Source organism: Tachypleus tridentatus, chromosome 2 (genome assembly GCF_004210375.1).
Source record: "Tachypleus tridentatus isolate NWPU-2018 chromosome 2, ASM421037v1, whole genome shotgun sequence".
Taxonomy (NCBI): Eukaryota; Metazoa; Arthropoda; class Merostomata; order Xiphosura; family Limulidae; genus Tachypleus; species Tachypleus tridentatus.
The window spans coordinates 107,900,279-107,914,112 of record NC_134826.1 but is presented as its reverse complement, the minus strand read 5'-3'; the positions used below and the strand labels follow the sequence as shown (position 1 = coordinate 107,914,112).

General features: G+C 30.2%; 1 protein-coding gene across 7 annotated transcripts in view; it reads left to right on the top strand.

Annotated features, from left to right (window-relative positions):
- LOC143244803 (tyrosine-protein phosphatase Lar-like) overlaps positions 1 to 13,834 on the top strand; it is a 313,630-nt gene that overhangs the window by 264,384 nt on the left and 35,412 nt on the right. For 5 of the 7 annotated variants that reach the window (XM_076490151.1, XM_076490154.1, XM_076490153.1 and 2 more), the window contains 4 exons: positions 766 to 1,074; positions 5,043 to 5,354; positions 6,556 to 6,753; positions 12,063 to 12,155. In XM_076490151.1, the coding sequence (XP_076346266.1) occupies positions 766 to 1,074; positions 5,043 to 5,354; positions 6,556 to 6,753; positions 12,063 to 12,155 (912 nt within the window). The remainder of the gene's footprint in view (positions 1 to 765; positions 1,075 to 5,042; positions 5,355 to 6,555; positions 6,754 to 12,062; positions 12,156 to 13,834) is intronic. The other 2 variants (XM_076490157.1, XM_076490155.1) reach the window with 1 other exon arrangement.

Below are 13,834 nucleotides of genomic sequence, written 5' to 3'. Positions count from 1 at the left end.
CCATAATTTGATGTATGTTTATGGTAATTTCTTGTTGTCATATCAGTGAAAGAAAAAAAGTTTATAACACACACACACATACACATGCACAGGGAACATGAGGCAAATTACCTTAATTGTTTCATCAATGAGTGAATACACATTTTATTAATAGTTAACATGTAGTCTTTGAACAAGGACATCTAAACACTGATCATATGAAAATGCATTTTCCCCTTTTTCTGTTGCCTTGTAACCTCACTATAACCACTTAACCTAGCCTTATCCACATTCTTCCATACTTTTACTCCTGCTCCTAATCAGAGAAGCAGATATCTTATGTTTTGTTTCCTTCTGATTAATAATGAAAAAGCAATAGCTAAAAAAAACGTTTTTTCTCAATTTTATATTTACAATTGAGTTAGAATTGTGTAATTGAGATTTTGATTACCTTTGATAAATACAGTATTAATTACAAACTCTGTCAGTCAAACTGACATGATTAATAGGGTATTTTCTAAATCACTTTAAAATTTTATTCATATTAATAATTTGAAATTAAAAGCATACAACTTGCCTTAGTTGACTATAAAATGTTATTCTGTGTGCCACATTTACTTTCTTAAAGAAGCATAACTGTTTAATATCTTTACTGTTCAGGAATGTTTTTAGATTAGTTTACATTATTTTATTTTTAGTTTTTATTCTTTTAAGATCATTATGTTATGCAGTTTCCCTTTTGCACATAACTGGCACTGTCCACCCTTACCTTCCCCCTTCCTGCAGTGCCAGGTGCTCCTCCCCAAGAGATCCACGGCTATGCCTTAAACTCCCGATCCCTTCACATCACCTGGCAACCCCCTCCCTTGGACCAACAGAATGGCAACATCTCCTACTATAAACTCAAGTACTTGAAAGCTGATGTGTCCAATGATTCAAGCAAGGCCCATGTGATCCAAAGAGGGCCAGATGAACGCTCATATACCATTGATGGACTGGAAGAATGGACAAGGTATTATATCTGGGTGTTGGCAGGCACTGTCATTGGTGATGGTCCATCTTCCAAACCTCTAAATATCTGCACTGAGGAAGATGGTAGGTAATTAGTGTTGTGTGCATGTGAATTTGTTTTTTGTTTTCACCCTAACCAATTAAAAGTGGCATACTTTTCAAGGCCCTTATTTATATTTATATATATCTTTAGTGTAACATTTACGGTTAAAAGTTTTATTTTAAATTATATGTGAATTAAAATCAAAAGGTTTAAATTAAAAATTTATTTTAAGATAAATATAACATGTTTGGGTAAAAAAATGTGTTTTATAAGTTAGCCCAACAGGAATTTCCACTACACTTTCAATCACTAAAATACTGTTTAATATTTATCACTTTTTTCTGTTCTTAATTGTATCATTTATCTTTAAAATAATTTAGTAAGTGCTCAAGAATTCAAGGGGTGTGATAAGTTATTAAAAGAAAATCAATTACTTATTAAACATGAACAAAGATGATAACTAGTTTTTGTATGATTCTGGTAGCCTAAATAAATAGACTAAATGTAGAGAATAATTTGACCATGAAGATGTAAGGGAAATAGTGGATGTGATATGCTTGTGTGTCACTCTGTAGATATATTATAAATCTAAAATGTAAGTGCTCATAATATAATAAATACACATTTTGGTTTATTTCAGCATCTTATCACACCCCTTTTTTTACCTATGAAAATTTATGCATAATTCATCAATGTACCACTTACTGTATTTTTTCCAATGAATAATCACTAATTTCAATATACTCTTGGGATCTAAATAAATTTCCTACGTGTGCAGAGTGAATTGAAGAAACAGTAATAAGTGAAACAGTGGGTAAGAAGTGCTTATGTGTTTCACTCTATAGATGCATTATAAATATAAAATGTATTTGTTTATAGTATAATTATTATACATTATAGTTTTTATTTCAGCCATGCCCCTTTTTATCCATGAAAGTTTATGCATGGTTTGTCATTGTTCCATTTCCAGTTTTTTTCCATTTACTCATGCATGCACTTATGTTTTTCTTTTTTTGCATTCCTGATTTTATTTATGGCAGCTGACAACAAAATCTTTCTTGTTGTGCACAATTTTTGAGTATAGATGAGGGTGCACAACACAATGCAATTTATAAAATAGATAGGCTAAGGATGAAGGTTATATTACTATTTTCACTGAAGAGGTATTTATTTTGCAGCTGATGTGCAGGAATAAAACATTGCAATTCTCACATTCAGAATAAATGTGGGCTGTGTCTTATGCTTATGGACTTGTTATGTTTCTGAAGACATGAGAACATGCAGAATATTTTTTGTTTTGTGTACCTGTGTGTGCGTATGTATGTGTGTGTATAAATTAAAACTCATTTAACTGATACAACAAAAAAGAAAATATTTGAATAAAATTATAAACAGAATATTTTTAAATTCAAAGTTAATTATGTTTCTTGTAAAACAACATTTCAGTACTTTAAACATTTATGAGTGTTAATTAATACAGAACTTTTCATTTGTCTGGAAAGCCAAAACTAATCTTTAATAACATTTTCTTTGTACAATAAATAAGGGATTTTTATATTATTCATTACTGTCTTAAAAACATCCTCCTAACAAAAAACAAAAATGTCGACCAAGTCCTTACTTGTGTTTATGTGCACTGGGCCCAACATTTGTTAGAAAAGAGGGATTGTCAACAAGCAGTGCTTTCTTTTTTTTCCCAAAAACAAGTTTTATTGAATAACTTGTGTTATCTTAAATTTTTTCAGTTTGCGTTTATTGCATTATACAAATTAATAAATAGATTTTGCAAAAGATTTGTATATTTCTCCTATTATACTTTTACCTTTGATGTGCATTTATGATTTTAATGTCTGATACAAAGTATTTAATATTAGATTTTCAGAAAATGTAATGTAGAACATTAACTGCACAATCATTCAACTTTATAATATTCATAATGTGTAGAAATGCTTAAAAATAATGAAATCAATGTTATAGGTAACCAACAAAATCCATAAAATTATTGTTTGATGAAAATCTATAATATTGGTTTGTGTGGATTTTTATGCCTTTTTCAACTTATTGGTGTAGACTATAGGAAGAAGAAATTAGGTGTTAAAACATATAATATTTTCTTGTAATTATAGAAAAACATTGTTTCAAATGATATGCATAGTATTCACAGAACTTGTAATTTATATGCTGACACATTCTGTTTATCTGTCAGAAGATTGTTAATTAGTTGTATACAATATATTTGCATTCAGTTTTAGTTCTAATTTTCATTAGTATTAGTACTTCATTTGAGAAATAGGTGAAACTCTGCAGAATAATCATTAGATGAAATTATGCTTCAAACTGTCAATGCTTATATGTTCTCTTTTAATTCATGAGATCATATATTCACAAGTTAATCAAACATTTTTAATATTAAAGTGCTGCACTCATATATGAAATATTCTAAACAATAAGGTACAGTGTTTGTAAAAAATGTTTTCATAAACATTTTACAGGTTATATTTTTGTGTAAATACAATTGTTTCAACACTAATTATGTGTTTTAATAATTAGGACTATGAAATGGAACTTTAAAACTTTGAACATATATAACTATGATGAGCAAATTATAGACTATTTTACAAAAAATGTGAGATCTAATACGATAAAAAAGTAACAACCTTCTATAAATTGTATTCTTGATTTAATGCTTTATGAGAACAGATATTTTTTACCTCAGAAGTTATAATACACCCAACTAAGAGTTGCCGTATTTCTTTTTGTGACAGCTGAAAATTATGTATAAATTACTTTGTGATTTGAAAATTTTGATATCTTATGCTGAGATTCAGTTGATTAGTTCTTAACCTAATTACTATTATATAAGTTTTCTCGAACAAGTGGTTCATCCATCTGTATTTCATGCTTTGTTCAGTAGGAAACAACTACAATAGTACAAGGCAGGTATAGTTAACCAGAATTTGAGGAAATAATGTTTTGATAGTGTTGATAGAGAGTAGTTTCCAGAGGACTCAAGATATATTACTAAACTGGAAAATAAGCACCAGTTTATTGAAAACTAGGTTTAAATTTCATTCAAGAATGATAATATTCAATCTAGATATTTTTGTGAAAGAAAGTAGTTTTTTTTTTAATCACAGTCGTTTTTACAACTTTGATTTATTTTATATATCTTGAATTATTCAGGATATAAGTATCCACAATTTGTAAAAGAAAAAAAATTATTTCCATATAGTTTTTGGGGTTGTGGATATATTTAAAGTAGAAATTTTGTGATTATTGATATAATTAGCTATATTGTATGAATAGATATATATTTGATATGATAGCATACAAGATAAACATAGAAAATAATAAATGGTAAAGGTGATATTAAAATCATGCATTAAATGAATCGTATTAAAATTACAGTTTAATATAATTAATAAATTAAATTATGCTTAATATTAAATACAATTGAATATACAGAATAAATAAATGAAATATTATTATTAATAGAATCATTAAATCATATAGTTACTATTAAAATTATAAAGTTAAGTATATTCCAAAAGTTAGAGTATAATTCATATTGAAACGAGTTAGACACAGTAGCTGATTTAATGTGCATTAAGTGTAACATAAGTCATCTTGCTCAATAAATATAAGAAAATCATTCAAAGATCAAATTGTTTGTTTACTGGTAAATGTTTTACTTCCCTGATTATTTTATAAATACTATTATATCTATTTATATCTTATGTGTATGACTTTCGTATATCCTTGTTATTTTTTTCATGACTTTTAACACTGTTACCAAAGATATCTTCCTTTTAACTATAAGTCAATTAATTTTTTTCTATTTATTTTTAATGTGGTCATCCTCGTTTTATAGTTATGAATTTCTAACAGAAACTAAAGTATTTAATTTGTGTTTAAAAATGTTTGCACTAAATATTTTAGTCTGTGAAAATCATATGAATAAGATGGATATTTTAATTTTGTGAATGAACTTTGGAATTTGATCACTCAGTACCAGGTGAACCTCGACATGTTCAGGTAATACCCATCAACAGTACCTCTTTAAATGTCAAGTGGAAGCCCCCATCAGTCCGTGATAGAAATGGACTAATTAGGGGCTTTCAGATTCATGTGCAAGAAAAAAATGCAGATGGAGATTTAGTCAATGAACCTATTAGGTATGATGTAGCGAGTGAAAAAGCAGAAGAATACAATGTCACAGGGCTGCAGCCAGATACAACTTATGCTGTGCAAGTGGCTGCTGTGACTCGTAAAGGAGATGGCACTAGAAGTCACCCGCAGATAGCTAAGACAACTGGTGGAGGTAAAGCTATGGCAAGTTATTCTAAGTGTATCATATACGATAAGTTATTATGTCAAACTTATATTTTATAGTGTAATAAAAATATTAGCCTAATTTAATCTTTTTCTTATGATTTATGCTCACCCACCCATCTACTCCAGTTGTTCAACAGTAAGTCTGTAGGCTTATAAGACTAAAACCCAAGTTTCAATGGACAGAACAATGTGTAGCTTTGTAGTACAAACAATCAAATTTTACTATTTGAAAAGCATTTTCTTGAATTATATATTTTGTTAGAATTGCTCCCCAAACAAGTAGGCATTAAGTGGCAATTCTGTACTGGCATAAGAACTTCTTTTATTCAGGTAGGATATGTGACTCTCAACAAGTCTGAAGTTGTCAGGTATAAATTTGTAACATTTTAAAGATATACGTATATATTTTTAACTCTGATGAATTAAAAGTTATACTCTCCAAATAAAGCTGTATTATTGTTTTGATCCTTATAGGAATTCCTCTACTTGAAGGTGCACACTGCTACATTCACTTACTCCCTATACACAAATCTGGGGGTGGGGGCATTTTCTCCACTATACTTACTCACCTTTTTGTTTGTGTATAGGGGTCGACTAAATCAAGTTAATCTATAGGTGTTTAAAATAGGAGCTGATGTAGTACCATTTCTGACAGTGAAAATGTATTTCCAATACATACTTACTCTCTTCACTCCCTTCCTTCCTACTAACTTTCCAGTGATTTTAGGTGTGTACATGCCAATTCTCAAAAATGAGAATTGTATTGCAATGGTGCAATGCTGCGTTTGTATAGAGAGCACAGTTGGATTGGTGGAGGGTGCTCACATAATCAGCATATGTTGGTACAATAATGTTAAAAATATAGGGATATGAAAGACTGGTGTGCTGTTCATAAGATTTACCAATGCCTAAAGGCAAGTGAAGGTTTAACTAGCTATGGGGAGAAAAAAGATAGCACAGTTTTGAAAATACATTTTTAGTATTAGAAAATGTTAACTGTTTTATAGGCTTAGATATTGAATGATATTCAAAAAATAAATAGCACAGATAGCCCTCAAGTAGTTTTGTGTGAAATTCAAAACAACCCAAAACCAAAACATAAATAATATATAAATTTAAAAAAATTAACTAAATTTATCTCTTTAGTATTACTTACACATTTTTTTATATGCTATAACTTTCATCAGTTCCAACTAGGCCTGAGTTAAGATTAAAGGTATCAGAAGAAGACATTCAAGTAAAAGTCAACGTGTCCTGGTTTCCTCCTTCTCGTGTTCATGGTGTTCTTAAAAAGTACCGTTTGAAGTTTGGTCGTTTAGATGGAACTCTCAAAGAAGAAAGAGAAATACAACCTAATGAAACAAAGTTTATTATTGAAAATCTAGGTAAGTGATGTTTGTTGATAATTATTATTTTATAAGTAACAAAGATAGATGGACATTTGCTACATATATGCAATAGTCTAGGGGTGTTTAAAATTGGTATCAGCCCAAATAATTTCTGTTTGTTTTCTGTGGGTTTTTTTCAATTATAATATATTATGAAAGTATGTGAAAGAATTTGCTTAAATAATCAATTAAAATCCAATTGTGTGAGATAACATTACTTAAACATTCTAGTATATGATCAGTCCTGGTCTAAATGTTACCTTGAAGGAACAGACACTGATAGTCACATTTAAGCATTTACAGCTGAGATATTTTCAAACTTGCATATTCTTGTATTTTCATAGGAAGTTCAAGACTATGCTTTAACGTTTTAACAAAAATAAGTGTTAACATTATACATCCACCAATAACGTTAGCATGGTAGTGTTGTGTATGAGCCATTGTCAGTATTTCATAATGCATCAAAGTTAAGAACTACCTTTGTGTTCTGTAATTTGAACATTGTTGTCAAATTAATTGACATTATATCATTGAATACCAATCATACATTTGAATTGTTACTGTAATCCATCCTGTTATGACCTTATTTTCTATAAGATAAACTATGTTGTTACCTAGAGCCTCTTGCTTTTAAGGTGCCCTACATGTATGAAGCCTGGATGAACAATTATTTTACAAATGTGTAGTTTGTATGGAAGGGGATAGGAAAAAAGCAAGTAAAAAACAGTTTGTACAAGCAGCTGCATATCTAATGTAGTATCCAGAAGACTCTGGTGGATATGCTTTGATTGGTTGTTTGTTCTTGGTCCTCACTGATGAAACAGCTGAGTATGGATTCAAACAATGGTTGCCATAAGTTACCGATTTATAGATCTGAGTCTCTGTTTAATGAAGATTTTACTATGTTGATGTAGAAATACTCCGTTGTTTTATTTGTCTTCCAGGATTTGCCTGAGTTGATGATTCTAGCTTTGTCTGAGTTTGCATCCAGTAAACATAATTTGTTCTGCAATGGTTGAATTCCATGCTTTTCTTAGTCTTATGCTGTCTTTCTATCTTTTGTTCCTATTTTGAGTTGTCTTCCCATTTCTTCAATGTTGCTTTTCTTAGAGGAATATGAAATTTCTTAAGTTATGTTTATCATTTGTGGATTTTTGACCAGGACAAATTTGTATTGTTTTGCCCATTTTCTAATGGACTTTTATGTTAAACATTTTATCTGTACTTTTGAGTTTTTCACTACATTTTTCTTGCAGAGAGGTGAATATTAGTAGTATTCTCCTTTTCTCTTTTTGTTGTGGTCTATTTTAGAGAATTTTTGATGAAGGTAAAGAAATAGCCATTCTGTTTAAAACACTTTATGATCTTTTGATATTATTTTATGAGTGTTTCACTGCAGATCAAGTAGGTACTAGATGGACACATACAAAAAGATCACCAGTGACTTTACAGAAAGAAAACAGACTCAGTAGAGCATTAAACTAGTGCAAGAAATAAAACTTTAGTCAATAAGAATTTGGCCAAGAACTTGCAAATCATCAAGAATTACCCTCCACAGTTTTATAGACTATTTAAATTAACTTTAAGACCTATCATCGGTGTAATAATCTTACCTTACCATCAGCTAGCATCCTTCTTGGCACTTATCCTATCACCAGTGCAAGGTATTTCTGAATATCAGGTGTACAACTTCAAATATTTCATAAAACAGCTCAAAAGGTTACACATCGATATCAGCATATTCTTCTCAGTTTTGGCATCACAGACCTGTTTACCAATGTTTGAACCTTAGAAATCCCTTGCATTACTGCTGAATGACAGCTCTCTAACACACAGTATTATATGAAGATAGCAAGTAGTCAATAGTTTCATGATGGTATCTGACAGTCAAATTAATTTCAATAAATGAAGAGTTCTATGGACGAATAGACAATCTAACTATGGAATCACCACTTTCTCTTGTTTTAGCAGACATTTTAATGGAAGACACTGAAGAAAGAGCCTTCTCAGCCCTACCAAAATAAAATCAAGTTCATGTAAATATTATATTGATGACACCTTCGTTACCTAGTTCCACTGCTATGGAAAATTACCAGCCTTCCTAGAATATCTTAATTCTTCTATAGACAAAAATAGTACCCTTCACCATAGAAATAGAGGAACAAACTAGCCTAACATTTATTTATTATACACTTCAGCAGAAAGAAAGAAAGCATTGCTATATTGTATACAGAAAACCTTCCCGCACTGACAGATACCTATACTTCCCACCTTATCATCTAACTTTAGTAACAAATGGTATAATCCAATACCTGAATAACAGAGCTGAAAAAATCTGTAATGAAACATCCATCAAAATGGAACACTAAAACGTGTTCTAAACAAAATCTTTGTGTGTCTACCTTCATCACTGATTACTTTAAAAAAAGGCCACAGCAGATAAAGATAAGGAGAACAATACTACTATTATTCAGTTTCCCTACATGCAAAATGTAAGTGAAAACTCATATAAATATAACCAATAAGGTCATTGGAGGCATCTACTGAAAATTGTGCAAAACAATAAAATTGATCCTGCTAACAAGTGGACCACTAACAAAGAACACAAAAATGCAATCTAACAACGTTCCATGCTCCTGCAATGAATCTTTGATTGAAGTCAAGAATAAAGGAACACAAGACTAATGAAAACACAGAATTCAGCAATTTGCAGAACATACTATGTCAACTGGACACAAAATAAACTTGGACTAGGCTAGAATCATCGTTTCAAATCAATTCTGGAAAACAAGTAAAATAAACGAATCTATTTGCATCAGTACAATAAAACTTTCATTAAAAATAAACTTGGACTTAGAGATCAGCAATTTATGGCAACTATTGATTGAATCTGCATAATTGCTCAACCAGAGACGACAAGGAACAAAAAAGCAATGAAAGCATGTCTATCTCAGTCCAACTGGATACTGTATTAGGCATCCAATTTCTTGTACAAATTAACCTGAAGATGAAAGGCTGAGGATTTTCAAAATGTCATTCTCTATACTTGAGCTACATAAGTAGATTGTATAGTTATTAATATGTTTCTACAAGTATTTCTGTAATAGTTACCACCCATTTTACAATCATCTCAAAAAGTATGTTTCATTTATTTTTATTTTTTTATGTTTCATGTTTAATTCCACGAGTAGCTTTTATTTATCATATATATAGGAGGTGGTGATGGTGGGGAATACAATGTGAAAATCTGGTGCTTGAGTCCATGTATTAAACAGGGTGCATATAGTCCATTATCTAGTTTTATATTAAAACAATAACAAGTGTTACTGTGAATAGTCTATATATAATTGATAATAAACATATTAAGATTTTAGTGTTATGTGATGCATTTTCACATGAAAATATGTTGTTGATTGGGAACTATATTCTTGTGTATAACATATCACATGAACTGTTATTATAATTCAAATATTAATGAAGTATGGCTGAGGTTTTGGACATAATTTAGTCAAATGAAAGGACATAGTCAATAATGAATGATTAATGAAGATAAGGAATGTAGTGCTGTGTATAAACTATATTATTATTGTATAACATATAAAAATTAGAAACTGTGGTGTTGCATATAGTATATATTTCTAATAGGTGAACAGATACTGTTGTTGGATGGCACATAAAGACCAAAAGTTGTGTGTTATGTATAAGCTATTACCAAAACAACTGATATTTTTGGTTTTACTATCATTAGACAAAACAATTTATTTCATCTGGCTGACCCCTCCATGTGCGTTGTTAGTTAAGAGGGGTTAATTAAAGTCAGATTATTTGCTTAATTGTGTTAGGCAGACTTCACAGTATGTTTAAGGAATTATTTTGTTATTACAGATAAGTTAGTTATTTTAACTGCAGTATAACTATTTTTACTTGTTATGATTTTTTTTTATTCACTTGTAATTATTAGTTATTGTTATATTTTATCTTCACAAACATCAGCTAATACTATATAATTCATACTCAAATCTGTCAATGCTTGGTGAAACTCTATAATTACAAATTTGAGGAAAAATTAGACAGCTGTATGTTTCACAAATACATCAGTTATTCATGACATGGTTTTGCTAGTAAAGGCATTGTCAGGTATAGACTGACAAAACCATGATCATTTGTGAAATGTACAATTATCTTCTTTTTTGCTATGCTTTCTGTACTCCTTGTTACTTTGCTGACTTTACAGTTAAATAGTGAATATGAATCATAGTAAATTACTTTACATGGCAGACTTCTCTAAATATCATTGTTGAAGCAATTTAATGAATTTTTATTGGTTACAAAACGTTATATGGAGTATTGTATTAAGGTTACATGTACTGATATCCATGTTTTCAAGGAATAGAAAATTGGTAGTAGTGCAGAAAGCAAACAACTAGTTTTATATGTTCTGTAAGTAAGATATACTCTATTCTTGTGTGTGTGTAATATAAAATGTATGGATTAAGAACTAACCTTAGTCTCCTAAATTGGTCAAAATTCATAAATGTTATTGGGATTATAGCCAGAAATATTGCTAAGAGTATGGGTTCTTCAACTGATGAAACAGTACATTGTAATCATTATAAATAAGATTGAAGGAACAGTTTATCAAATTAGATATATTCATAACTTGGTTTTTAGTCTTGTTTTTCATAGGTAGAAGCTAATATTAATTGATTTTTCACTTCATTTACAATCAGAAAATTGATATTCTTGTTATTGAATAACGTATCAAGATTGATGTTGGGTGTTATGTATATGAAATACTTTCAGATGAACTATGTTGTTATTGTTGATGTCCGTAGTCATGCCTTAATAGGAATTATGGTTTAGTGTATTAAAAGATCATTGTGAAGTCGCATCATTCAAGATTATTGACTTTAATTTAAAGATCATAAAAAAAAACCTTCTTCAGGATATTTATAACATGTGGTTGCTTTGAATTTTACTTCTGGTTAAAACTTTTTCAGCTTTTCCTGCTTTGATTATCCAACCTTTAATAGCCAATACGTTTCAGTTTTTAAACAATTTACACTGATACATGTATGTTGAAGCATATTGACAGTTAAGCCTTCAAATTGAGTAAATATGTTTCAAAAAGGCATGCAGTAAAGATTTTAAAATGTATATTTCATTGAAGTTGACTTGTCAGGTTGCAGTTTGACTTTTGTTTAATACTACTGAAACTTAATTAATCTTTATTGTTTCAAGTAATGTTATGAGATTGCTTTAAAGAAACAACTATTTTAAACTCAGTTTTTTGTTGTGTGTTTTAGATTATGGTGCAAAATATGAGTTTCGTCTTGCTGGGAAGAACCAGATTGGGTGGGGCCAGGAAGCCATTGACTATGTGCATACACCAGAAGGTCGTAAGTACAATTTATTAAAAGAAAAAAAAACTTGTAAGTTGTTTTAAAACAACCAGTGTTATCTCTGAAGAGATGTTACAATAATTGTTGAGTCACAAAAATCATATTTTGTACATCAGTGAATCTAAAAGAAAATACATAGGATATAGTCGATACCATTTGTAGAAGGAAGCACAATAATTTTAATTTAACATATAACATTAACCTCACAATTTTATATAAGATTATACAAGTCTTCTCAGTTTTTGTGTTAAATAGTTTTAGCACAAAATATCAAACACACAAAATTATAATTATACATATATTAGTTTGTTATAATCAAAAACAAGCCAAAACAAAATTAAATATTGCTGCACTAATTGAAAGGATCCCACGACACAAGCTATAATGTGGGATATAAAATGTACCCTAAGTGTTGAAGGTGGCTTTAAAAATGAGACACACATTAGGGTGGGGATACACCATCTATCAGTTTTAACCTCCATTTGCCAGTCTCACATTAAAAAAAAATTCAATGTATGTGATTTGTTGCTAACTATATCACACTTTCCACTACATTGATCAATATTTATGAAGTTAGGATGTTGTTGGCTTGAGCATCCACATCTTGCTCTCCTAATTTCTGTTTTTATTTCTTTATTTTCCTCTGTGTGAGACTGGCAAATGGAGGTTAAGACTAATAAACAGTCTATCCCAACCACAAAGTGGGTCCCACTTACTCAATCACCTCCAAACCTAGGGTACATTTTATATCCCATATGTATAGCATGTTCCATGGGATCTTTTGAATTAATGCAGTTTTTTTTTTTTTATTTATTAATTTTTGTTTTAGCTTGTTTCTAGTTATAACAAACTAGCACAGGGTCATTATAAAGTCCTTGTGTAGTTTTAAATTTTCATAATTTCAGTTCTATAGATGATAGAATCAACCTGTAAAAAGGGTTAATGAAAGAATTTATTACATTTTTACATAGATTTATTATTGAGTTTAATTTTCAACATGTCCACCATCATTACGTATACAAACCTTGATGCAATTGTTTCAGTAATACCCCGAATCACATTGGTTATCCTAGTCTGCAGGTCATCTAAAAAGCAACGTTTTGTTGAATAAACACTAGTCCTTACATGTCCCCATAAAAAGAAATTAAATTGGCTCAAATCTGGTGACCGTGGTGGCCAGGAGAATGGTTCACCTCTTCCATTCCATCTGTTAGGGAAATTTTCATTCAGAAACTGCATAACTGAGTAAAGTGACAAGGTGCACCATCTTGCTGAAACACTATCTGCTATCAGTCCTAATTGTGTAAGTTCGGGAATAAAGTAATTTTGCAGCATTTCTAAATAACTCTCACCATTAACAACCCATCTTTCCAAAAAGAATGGCCCAATTATGCAGTCCTTTCCTAATGAACGCCAGATATTGATCTTAGGAGAATCTCTTTCATATTCATCAAATTTATGTGGCTTTTCAGTGCCCCATATGCAGCAGTTATGGCCTGTTTACTTTACCACTAATGTGAAATGTTGTTTCATCGGAAAATGTTAAATGGTCCAACAATGAGGCATTACTGACAAATTTTTTCATTAAATTGATTACAGAAAGTCAATTGTGCATGATAATCTTCTTCATTTGGTGGACTTGAATTTTGTAGGCTTTCATGTGAAGTTTTGTTCTG